Consider the following 12779-nt stretch of genomic DNA (forward strand, 5'->3'; position numbering starts at 1 on the left):
AACCATACAAAGTTTTTCCGAGTTTAAAAAAGAGGCCCCAACGGAATCAGGAAAAGGGAAACCCTCCCCTTTTGGAGGAATTTTCATGTACACTTCCTCTAAAAGATCCCCATGGAGGAAGGCGTCATTGACATCAAGTTGAAAAAATTTCCAATTTTTCTTTACAACCACAACAAGTAAACATTTTATGGTGGTCATTTTGACCACAGGTGAGAAAATATCATTGTGATCAACCCCCTCTTGTTGGCTATCACCCTTAATAACCAACCTAGCTTTATACCTTTGGGCCCATTTGCCCTTTGCTTAATCTTATAAACCCAGGTTGAAGGAATGACCCGCTCATCAGGGGGAAAGAAACTATATCCGAAGTCTGATTTTCTCCCCAAGCATGAAATTCTATCAACATTGCCTCTTGCCAGGCAGGATGACCAGCTGCCTGCTGATAATATTGAGGTTCAAGCAGGGCAACCTCAACAGAAGTTGAAAAATCCTTAGAAGTAGAAGCAAAGAAGCATATGAAGTCTTGAAGATAAGTGGGAGGAACAACAACCCTAGTAGATCTTCTAGGAGGTGGAGGAGGAGAGGAAGGAGTTCGGGAAGAAGTAGATGGAGTGGAGTCAGAAGAAGTAATACCAACTTATCTTTTCTTTAATCTCATATTTTTGCTATATTTGATTGAGAAAATAGTGTATTTAATATCGTTTACATCTATTTTACAGGTTTTATGTGATTTAGAAGTGATTGGAAGAAACTAAATGAAAATAAAGTAAAAAAGAGGCCAAATTCTACAGTTTTGCAAAACTTCAAACCTGAACAGTTTTGCAAAAGGGGGACATACTTGAAAAAACGGGGCAAAACTGCAAAAACTGGAATCTGGGGGTTATTTTGTCATTTTTGGACTTGCAAAAATAGGGCTACTATAAAAGCAAGACTTGGTGAAATTATTTATCATCTTTGGCCATTTTTACCTAAGTTTGGGAGCTAGGGTTTTACACCACACTTTGAAGTTGAAGATTTGGTTGAGCACTTTCTTGAACCTTTACTTCATTTCTTTAATTTCTTGCTTTGTAATGAATATCTAAGTGTGTAGTATTTATTTTCTTTACTTGAATCTTGTTTATGGAAATATTCTACGATTAAAGTGTTGGATGAAACTCTTATTTTGCTTATGCATTGAATGATTTTTATTCTAATGGTAGGTTAATGTTGTTTTAATTAATCTTGTTCTTTAATGTTTCTTAAGAAATTAGCTAACCCTAAAGACTGCCCATGCTTTCCCTGATTTGAGCTCGAGAGAGGAATATTGAAGTTAGGAAAGATTAATTAACAAAGAATTGGGGCTTTAAAACCCATCTAATAACTTGAGCTAGAGATAGAAAAGTTACTTGAGATTATATTGATTGTAATAACACACTTTCACAAGGCTTGAAAGCTTAGAGTGAAATTCAATAATTAATGAGAACTTTTAATGAGATTTTAGAGATTATTATCTAATTAGCATAAACTCACTCTTAGTTATAAAATCGTGAAACACATTGGATCGTTACTTGAGCATAGTTTTCTTTGTATCCATACTTGTGACCATTGATCATTTTACTTGCTTTCTAGATTAGTTTATCTTTGTTAGTTGTTAAACCAAAAAATCAATATTTGAAAAAGTGTTTGGCTTAGCGTAGAAAGTGATAATTTCTTACTTGTTTAAATCGCCTAGTATATTGTTCCCTGTGGGATTGATCCCGACTCATAGTTGGGTAAATTATATTGCGACGACCGTGTACACTTTCTCTTTGAGGAGTGAATTTGGACGTTATCAGTAACATCAAAAAAAGTGGCTAGAAAGGAAGAAGAGGGAAATAAAGGAGATGGAGAAGGGGAAGCACATAGGAAAATGGATTCGTGGAACAAAACATCTCTATAAAAGGAAACCTTGTGAGAAGAAGAGATAGAAGCTTGTTACCTTTCTTGCCCAAACAATATACCAAGAAACACAGAAGGGATGGACCTAGACTGAAGTTTGTCTCTATGATGAATAGAAACAGTGGCATAACTAAGGTAGCCAAAGCATCTGAGATTAGAATAAGAAGGATGATGACCATAGAGGAGTTCAAAAGGAGTTTTGTTGTGTAGAAGAGGGGAAATAAATCTATTGATTAAGAAAGTAGCTGTAAAGATACGTTCACCCCAATATTTGATTGGCAACTTTGATTGAAAAAGAAGTGCTCTAGAAGTTTCAAGCAAGTGTTTGTGTTTCCTCTCTACTATCCCATTTTGTTGAGGTGTGTGTGGACAAGAAGTTTGATGGAAAATTTCATGAGAAGAGATGAATTGAATTGCCTCATTACTGGACCCCAGCTCAAAGGCATTATCTGATCTAAAAGTTTGGATAGTAACTTCAAATTGGGCCTGGACAAAGAAAAAGATGACTTAATCAGTGTAAATGCATTGGATTTAGTGGCTAGGAGATGAGTCCAAGTACATGTTATGTAATAATCTCCAATTGTAAGAAAGTATTTGTGACCATTGTATGTTTGTGTGTGGTAAGGACCCCATAAGTCAAGATGGATAAGTTGAAAAGGTTTTTTAGAATGTATAGTGCTTTCTGAGAATGTGAGTTTCTATTGTCTAGCAATTTGGAATATAGAATAATGAAAAGTTTGTTTAGTAGGTAAAATAGACCTAAGGGAGGGGATGGATTTCATTTTGACAAAGGGCATATGTCCAAGTCTTTGGTTCCAGGAGAGGTCAAGACTTACAACACTGTTATTGGTAATGCTAGAAGGTAAAGCATTCATGTTCATACAATCTGATAACAAAGGTGCAGTAGTAGGAAAAGAACGTTCTTTATTTGAATTGGAAATGTGAGGAATATTTACAGATGGAAAGGAAACAGATAGAACATAAGTGTTACAATCGTAAATAGCAAAAGTAGTAGAGGGTAGTTGTGCAGTAGGAGCGGATGGACACTTCAAGTAGTAGTAGAAGAGGAAATAGCAGCAGGAATAGTAGCTACTGCTGGAGCAGTAGATGTAGAAGAATTCTCAGGAACAGATGAATTGATAGCAGACAAAAAGGATCCATTCAACTGAATTAAGCACATACAACCCATTGGAGAGTTTACCAAATTCCAGTGGCCTCTTCAGAGAATGACCTTGTAAGACACACGCAGTTGCACTAAAATAAGTAATACAGTTGAATTGAAAAAGAAGTTTGTGTAAAGAAATAATATTGTATGCGAAAACTAGGAACCAGCAGGACATGATGAAGGATTAAGTCTGGATATAAAGGCAAGGGACCAGTGCAGGTCACTTTTATTGTATTTCCATTTGGTAAGAAAATTAGATAAGGTGTGGTTAATGGCTTAACATTAGTTAAGAGATGTGTATGAGGGGTCATGTTGTTGGTTGCTCCTGAGTCTAAAATTCAAGGATTATCATACATTTGAGAGAGATGACAAGTCAAGAAACAAGAAATATTATTAGCAGAAAGGCTAGTCATACCTCCAAAGTTTATAGAAGCACAGAAACCAAAATCATGCACTTTAGTCTGACTTAACAAGTTCATGATGTAATCATGCTACTCTTAGCTGAAACCATGCAGAGCAATTTCTGAAGAGTAATGTGGAAGAGTTGAATTTTGAGAAGGATCACCCTGACCCTGAGGCTGGGGAAAAGGTTGCATACCCTGAACACAGGTAGCCGTCTTTTTCCCTTTATTAAACTGAAAATTTGATGGATACCCATGCAATCTATGACATTTCTTAATGGAGTGCCCTGATCTCTTGCAGTACCTGCAAAAAAGACCTAGATCCTGAAGATAGTTGGACTAACTCTGTGAGTAATTTGGTTTCTGAGGATAGGTGGACTGGCTTTGAGAATAGTTGAGTCTCCGAGAATAATTGGGCTTTCTAGAATCAAAGTTCACCCTTTGACGATAAGAAGACTTCTGATCCCCAACAGTAGTAGAGAAGGATACAACTCCAAATGCAAAAGAAGCAATAGAAGCCTGAAGATCAGACTGTTGTTCATCATGTATCAACATGGAATAGACTCCATCTAAATCTACGGGCGGCTTAATCATCAAAATGTTCCTCCTAATCCCAACATATGAATCATTTAATCCAGCTAAGAATTGATGAACCCTTTGATCCCCTTCTAATTTGACCCATTTATCCTTACATTCACAGGTGCAAGGAGGATATTCAACGGAAATGGTTAACTCATCCCATAATTTCTAAATCCTATTAAAATAATATGCTATACTAAAGGAACCTTGAGAGATAGAAGATATGTCCTTTCTAATTTGGAAAACCTTAGTACCACTAGCCTGACCGTATCTCTTTTTAATTTCCTTCCAAATTTCAGAAGCAGTCTCAGTATGTATAACAGTATCATCAATTTCTTTATCTAAACTATTGAGTATCCAAGAAATAACCATGTTGTTACACATAATCCAATTTTCAGAAGTAGGGTTAGTTTACTCAGGTTTAGTAATGGTGCCATTTATGAATCCTAATTTTCTTTTAGCAAATAAGGATATGAGCCTCCCCCTTCTCCAACTACCATAATCAAAACCGTTGAAGGGCGTGGCAAAAAATACCATCCCTGGTTAGTCAGAGGGATGCAAATACAGAGGGTGAGTATGAGTGATAGTAGCATTAGAACCAGTAGCATTGGAACCCATGACATACAATGGCAAATAACAACATATAGAAACCATAATTCGAAATGAAAAAAAAAACCTAGATTGAGATGTGAGATAGAACAAAGTTACCAGTCTTCTTCAAAGCTTGAAGAAGTAAAACCTTGAATAACAATGGCGGAAAACCAATAGATATCTTCGATAAAAAACCCTACGAAATTGTTTGAGGGTACCACCGCTCGAACGAGGAAGACGAGAATTATATAGATCTATGCTCTGATACATGAAAACTTAATTGGATGCTGAAAAATGAAGAAAAAGTAAGTAGAAAAACCCTAACTCATATCGGGGAGAGAGAGAGAGTAAATAAATTGTGTTCCTTTCTTATTTGCAAAAGTATCCAAAATGGCAAAAACGTTTTCTGTACACAATGGTCTTACATATATACAATGCTGAATAAATGAAAGTGGGCAGGGTTATCAAGGTCCACAGTACAAATGAAATAAAAGCTACTAAGTTGGGTCAGTTGGTGGAATGGGCTTAGGCCCATTTCTATCTCTAACAAAAACTTTCTATTCCTCTATTGTATTTCGTGTCATTCGCACAAATGCCCTTATTCTGGGGTGGTCTTTAATTTTTGCCCCTCAAATAGCTAGTCTTTAATTTTTGCTCTTTGGCACTTTAAGTGGCCGAAAATACTCTTGAGATTCTTGGTTCGAACCCCAACAAGGTATAAAAAAAGAAATTTGCAAGGCAGAATTTCGTAGCAAATCAGGCCTATTCGGGCAAAAGTTAGGCCTTAAGGCCTAACTTCTGTAGAATCTCAACAGAGTAAAAAAAAATCTATAAGGCAGTTATGCCTTAAGGTATAGCTTCTACGGAAAAGGCTCAAATATGCTATCGAACTATCGGAAATGACTCATTTATGCCACTCGTCAATAGTTTGGCTCATTTATGCCATCGTCGTTACCAATATGGCTCATTTATGCCATTGGCGTTACCAATATGACTCATTTATGCCACTCGTCAATAGTTTAGCTCATTCATGCCATTTTGCATTAACGTCGATTTTACAATACCAGATATGACACGTGACCTCCAATTAGAGATCCGCCTTATTTAATTAAACCAATCCAATTTTAAATCCTAAGTAATAAAACAATACGATCCATACACCTGACTCACCCACAACCAAAAGCAAGTTGGAAAGTCTACTTTGTCTGCTTGAAATAGCTGGAAAAAGAAGAGGAGAAGAGATGGGTAAGATTAGGGTTTTTTTAATCATATAATGATTGAGGGAGAGGGAATAAGATTATAGTTGTGGGTTAAAAGGAATTTGAGTGGGTTGGGTGTATGGGTCGGATTTTGTTATTAATTTGGGATTTAAAATTGGGCCGGTATAATTAGACAACGTGAACCTCTAATTGGAGGCCACGTGTCATATCTGGTATTGTAAAATCGGCATTAATGAAAAATGTCGTATCCAAAACTTTATTATATTAGTGTTTGCTACAAATACAAAGTCTGCAAAAATTTATTAATACTTTTTAAAAGAGAAGACTTGTTTAAAAGGAAACTATTTTTCTCTCTTTGAGATAAAACAATAGCAATATTTAAGTATCAGTTGATACTTTCAATTTTAATTCGATTAATTTAAAGGTGTAAAATACTTATTATTTTTTATCAAATTTTGATTTGGATAATTCTAATTCAAATTGTTAAATTAATTTTACATGTTTAAAACGAAACAAAGTAGAAATTTGATAAACACGATTAATATAACATTGTAATTTGTGCTCCGTATCCAAAACTTTATTATATTAGTGTTTGCTACGAATACAAAGTCTGCAAAAATTTATTAATACTTTTTACAAGAGAAGACTTGTTTAAAAGGAAACTATTTTCCTCTCTTTAAGATAAACAATAACAATATTTAAGCATCAGTTGATACTTTCAATTTTAACTTGATTAATTTAAAGGTGTAAAATATTGATTATTTTTTTATCAAATTTTGATTTGGATAATTCTATTTCAAATTATTAAATTAATTTTACATGTTTAAAACGAAACAAAATAGAAATTTGATAAATACGATTAATATGACATTGTAGTTTGTGCTCCGTATTCAAAACTTTCTTATATTAGTGTTTGCTACGAATACAAAGTCTGCAAAAATCTTGTCATGTTGTCTTTTGCATGGTTTTTTAAGGAAACGTCAATTAGAATTATAATTTGACTAATTTACCTTATTCATTATTTAATCTCCATTTGATATTATTTTTTCTTTTACGACATTAATCTCTTTTTACATTTATTAGAGTAAGAATAAAAATAAAAAATTAATTCAATTCTATCTTATTTTAAAATATAAATATTTTAAGTATATTTATTTTAGTAAACGTAACAAATAAATGACATGACGGAATAACAAATACAACAGCTCAATATCTAGATTAGATTGTGTAATATAAAAAAAGAAAGAAAATTGTATGGTTTGGCTACATAATGTTTTGAAGAAAAGCAATAATATGGGGTCTATGTTTTTTGCTGTACAATAATTTCATTTGCTCCCACTAATGGGTTGATACGCATGTGGCAATGAATCCACCATTATTGACTTAATGTAATATTTTAGAAATTACACGAATATTGTTTGATTTTTTAATATGGGGTATACTTTTTTTTTTTTTTTTTTGACATTATTAGTTTGCATTGTTTTTATATGTGTGCGCATATATATATATATATATATATATACACACACACGATTCAAAACACGATTAATATAACATTGTAGTTTGTGCTCCGTGTCCAAAACTTTATTATATTAGTGTTTGCTATAAATACAAAGTCTGCAAAAATTTATTAATATTTTTTAAAAGAGAAGACTTGTTTAAAAGAAAACTATTTTTCTCTCTTTGAGATAAAACAATAGTAATATTTAGGTGTCAGTTGATACTTTCAATTTTAATTCGATTAATTTAAAGGTGTAAAATACTTATTATTTTTTTATCAAATTTTGATTTGGATAATTCTAATTCAAATTGTTAAATTAATTTTACATGTTTAAAACGAAATAAATTAGAAATTTAATAAACACGATTAATATAACATTGTAATTTGTGCTCCGTATCCAAAACTTTATGATATTAGTGTTTGCTACGAATACGAAGTCTGCAAAAATTTATTAATACTTTTTAAAAGAGAAGACTTATTTAAAAGGAAACTATTTTCCTCTCTTTAAGATAAAACAATAGCAATATTTAAGCATCAGTTGATACTTTCAATTTTAACTCGATTAATTTAAAGGTGTAAAATGATGTGCTATGAAATTACGGGATATTCGATGCTAATTTCTTAAGCTTTTGTAACTCTTCAAGCACTTTTGTTGTTACTTTTTGTGTATTTATGTCGTTTTGTAGGATAAGATGCCCGGAGAGCATAACGGAGCAAAATAGAGCAAAAATAGAACAAGCAGCACTTTCTGGCAGCACATGCTAGCAAAGAAACATGTTGTGTATGCAGACCTGCGAAGTAGCAGCACGAAGATGTTGTGCCCTGCGAGTAGCACGTCGCACGTAGTGGCATTTTTGTCCACAATTTGTTCCCGTTTTGGAATGTAATAAATACTCTTTTAGGGTTTGTAAAACATTATCTTTGTCCATTTCATACAAGTTTTGGAGACGAGGTTCCTATACCACACTTTGGGGTTGAAGATTTGATTGAGCATTTTTTAAACCTTTAATTCATTTCTTCAATTCCTTGCTTTGTATTATATATCTAAGTGTGTAGTATTTATTTTCTTCACTTGAATCTTGTTTATGGAAATATTCTATGATTAAAGTGTTGGATGAAACTCTTGTTTTGCTTATGTATTGAATGATTTTTATTGCTATTGAAATGGTCTTTGTTGATTTAATTAATCTTGTTCTTTAATGTTTCTTAAGGGATTAGCTAACCCTAAGACTCGCCCATTTACTTTGATTGAGCTCGGAAGAGGAAATCTAGGTTGGGAAAGATTAATTAACAAGAATTTGGGTCATTAAACCCATCTAATAACTTGAGCTAGGAATAGGAAAGTTACTTGAGATTCAATTGGTTGTGCTTGATATCATACTCTAAGGCTTGGAAAAGCTTAGAGTGAAATTCATTGATTTGGTTGGAAGACTTTCAATGAGATTTTAGAAACCATTATCTATTAACATAAACCCGCTCTTAGTTGTAAAATCGTGAAATATATTGGATCGTTACTTGAGAGTTCCTTGTATCCATGCTTGTGGCCATTGATCATTCTACTTGCTTTCTAGATTAGTTTATATTTTTGCATTAGTTATAATTTTATCAAAAAAACCAAATTATTATCAAGTGTTTGGCTTAGCGTAGAAAGTGATAATTCCTTACTTGTTTAAATCGCCTAGCATATTGTTCCCTGTGGGATCGACCCCGACTCATAGTTGGGTAAATTATATTGCATATGACCGTGTACACTTTCTCTTTGAGGAGTGGATTTAGACGTTATCATAAAATACTGATTATTTTTTATCAAAATTTTGATTTGGATAATTCTAATTCAAATTGTTAAATTAATTTTACATGTTTAAAACGAAACAAAGTAGAAATTTGATAAATACGATTAATATGACGTTATAGTTTGTGCTCCGTATCCAAAACTTTATTATATTAGTGTTTGCTGCGAATACAAAGTCTGCAAAAATCTTGTCGTGTTGTCTTTTGCATGGTTTTTTAAGGAAACGTCAATTAGAATTATAATTTGACTAATTTACCTTATTCATTATTTGATCTCCATTTGATATTATTTTTTCTTTTACGACAATTAATCTCTTTTCACATTTATTAGAGTAAGAATAAAAATGAAAAAGTAATTACATTCTATCTTATTTTAAAATATAAATATTTTAAAAGCAATAATATGGGGTCCATATTTTTTGCTGTACAATAATTTCATTTGCTCCTATTAATAGGTTGATACGCATGTGACAATGAATCCATCATTATTGATTTAATGGGATACTTTAAAAATTACATGAATATTGTTTGATTTTTTAATATGGGGTGCACTTTTTTTTTGACATTATTTATTTTTTTAATATGGGGTCCACTTTTTTTTTTTTTTTGGTATTGTTTTATTTTGTTAATATCGGTGGAGATGATGGGTACCACTTTTTTTTCCTTTTTTTTTTTAATTGCTTGGTGTTTAGTATGGGGCCCACCCTTTTTTTTTTTTTTGGAACAGTACAACGTATCTAGTTTTCTTCATCGTATAAACTCACGTTTCTATATAGTAGTAATTAGATGATGAAAGCCCGTGTTAGCACAGGCCCAATAAAAAAAAATAGTATCACACTTTTTTTTAGTCTGTCTTAAAAAACATTATATATTTTTATGTTTAGAAATCATTTTACTTGAAAATTCTCCATTTACCTTTAATGAAATGATCTAAACCCGCACAAATATCTATGACTTATTTTAGACCACGAGTTTCGAAGATCTTTCCTTTCTTTTTTAAACTTCGTGCCTAGTCAAATTATGTCACATAAATTAGGACAAAGAGAGTACCTTTTAGTAATATAATTATAAAATTTTTATTATGTAACGTATTATAATTCAATTAATTGAAAATATCAATAAATTATTTTTCTTACTCTGTTTCTCCCATATATGACTTTCCTGGTTTGGTTCCCCAATTTAAAGATTTGAAATACACCTTCTCCTACCAAGTTTCATGCCATCATCTCTTTCTACTCAACAATCTCTTTCTACTCAACAACACTGAAAAACGCTTTCATGTGTTAGCATCTGTTGTAGTCTTAAATTTTTAAGTGTAGACCAACTTCATCATTTTAAGAAAATATATGTGTGTACATTTCCTCTTGATCTAGCTACAAGGATGGGGCAGTATGGAAAGATAAAATGTGAAACCTAATAGAAATTACTAGTTTTAGAATCTAGTTGGACAAAAAAAAAAAAAAGATTTTTCAAGCGATTGTGTGATAACTTTGTCCTCTTCTCCATCATTCAAGATATTATATGAATTAATATATTATTGAATCTAATGAGTTAAACTTAAATTAAAGTAAAAAGAAAAAGTTTATATTTCGTTTTCTTGATGTTATTCCTCATTATTTGTGTGAGACGTATGTGTCTAAAACTTATACCCAAAGGTATAAGTTTTAAATCTCTTGGTTTTATGACTTTTTTAGCGGTTCTTGTATTCAATTTAAATCGTTATTTCTTTTTTCATGAATTTCTCTTCTTTAAATTTTTTCTAAGCGTACCTTTACTATTTTTTCGAACTTTTATTATCGTTATTTAAATGTCCCTTTTTTTTTTTTTTTGCAATTGTCTCCTACTTCTTCACGTGAACTCCACCTTTTTTTTTTTTTTTTTTTTTGCAATTATCTCCTAATTGTTCACGTGAACCCCACCTTAATTTTTTTTTTTACTTCTACTATTGTAGAAGAGTGGGCTCCACCTTATTTTTTTAAAATTTTTTTTAACTATATTAGAAGAGTGGTTGGACGACGATCCAATCCACTCTTCTAATATAGTAGAAATTTTTAAAAAATAAGACTTGGAATCATGTTATATTATTAATTTTTTAGCACTAATTAATTGTAAGTTTTAACTCCTCGCAGCTCAGAAGGGCAGAAAATTTTACATTCCTCTATTGTATTTCACATGGGAACACAAGTCCACCGAACATTTTTATTAATCTCCACTAGTAAAGTGGAGACATTTAACCAGTTATTTAATTTTAAGCAAACGAAAGATCAAACGTTAAAGACCATTTTTTAAAAAAACAAGTCACGGAGGTGGATGAATATTAAATAACCCAAATCATATACAAATGAATAACCCAAATCATGTATAAATAAATAAACACACAGATAAAATAAAACGACTTGGTCACGTCTCATTGTATGATGGGCATTGCTGTTTTTTATTTTCTGGAAAAATGTTTGCTAATAATTCAAGCAACGATGCAGTTGAGAAATATAAATGATATATATACTCACCATGAGTTTAAAGTTATATATACTTTCGGTGTAAGAAACTTTTATATCATCGGATCATCTTTGCCCATTATAATAGATAATATGTTTTATTTTTAAGATCACAAATCCCAACATTTTATGAAAGCTTATTTGTAGATATTCTTTGGATAAATTAATAACGTAAAGGATTCTTACACTAATGATGTAACAGAGGCATCTCGTGTATGATGGACATAGCTGTTCTTTTTGTTTTTCTGAAAAAAAAAAAAAAAAGTATGCTAAAAATTCAAGTAATGATGCACACGAGTTTAAAGTTATATATATCGGAAGAAACTTTTCAGTGTAAGAACCCTTTATATCATTGGAACATTTTTATCTATTATAGCAGGCAATATATTTTATTTTTAAGATCATAAATTCCACATTTTACAGAAGCTTATCCGTATTTGGCTAAATTAATAACGTAAAGGATTCTTGCACTGATGATGTAAGAGGGACATGCCTATTTTTCAGCTCATAGTTTCACTTTTGTGTTTGCCTTACCTTCTGTTATATTATATCAGTATAAAGGGCAAATAGGGGTGTGTGCAACTTCTTACATTTGCTTTATCGCTTCAACACCTATAATTTGAGAAACAAAGAGGAAAGCCTCAACCAAGCCCTTGAGTTCTGCAGACTAGCCTAACTGTATTCACAGTACTAGTTAACTTACACGCGCTTCGCGTGGTTATGACATATATATATATATATATATATATATATATATATATATATATATATATATTTCTTTTATAGATTTAGTAAAGATAAAAAAGATCTTTATATATATATATATATATATATATATATATATATATATATATATATATATAATCGAGTTTTTTTGTCTTTACGCGCGTAATCCAAAAAAAAAAAGAAATATATCTTATATTCTGCACTTTTTTTCCTTTGTAATGATCTTACACTCTAGCAGCAACAAACTAATAATTAAGCCCATCAAGCCTCATCAATTTACTTTGTCGCACCTCATCGTCTTTTTACGTTTGCCAGCTTTCATGTCTTCTAGATCATTAAGATCAAAGAGTACCCATTGCAATTGAGTTAAGTAGGGAACTTAAACTCACT

General features: G+C 31.7%; 1 protein-coding gene across 1 annotated transcript; it reads right to left on the minus strand.

Moving 5' to 3' along the window:
• Nucleotides 1–3579: 3579 nt before the first annotated feature.
• On the minus strand, nucleotides 3580–4434 carry LOC132032039 (uncharacterized). The gene is made up of 3 exons (XM_059421860.1): nucleotides 4309–4434; nucleotides 3863–4170; nucleotides 3580–3787 (listed from the first exon to the last, which is right to left on the minus strand). The coding sequence occupies exons 1-3, from the start codon at nucleotides 4432–4434 to the stop codon at nucleotides 3580–3582; spliced, it is 642 nt and encodes a 213-aa protein (XP_059277843.1).
• Nucleotides 4435–12779: the final 8345 nt, after the last annotated feature.

The sequence above is a fragment of the Lycium ferocissimum genome, chromosome 9, assembly GCF_029784015.1.
Source record: "Lycium ferocissimum isolate CSIRO_LF1 chromosome 9, AGI_CSIRO_Lferr_CH_V1, whole genome shotgun sequence".
Lineage (NCBI taxonomy): Eukaryota > Viridiplantae > Streptophyta > Magnoliopsida > Solanales > Solanaceae > Lycium > Lycium ferocissimum.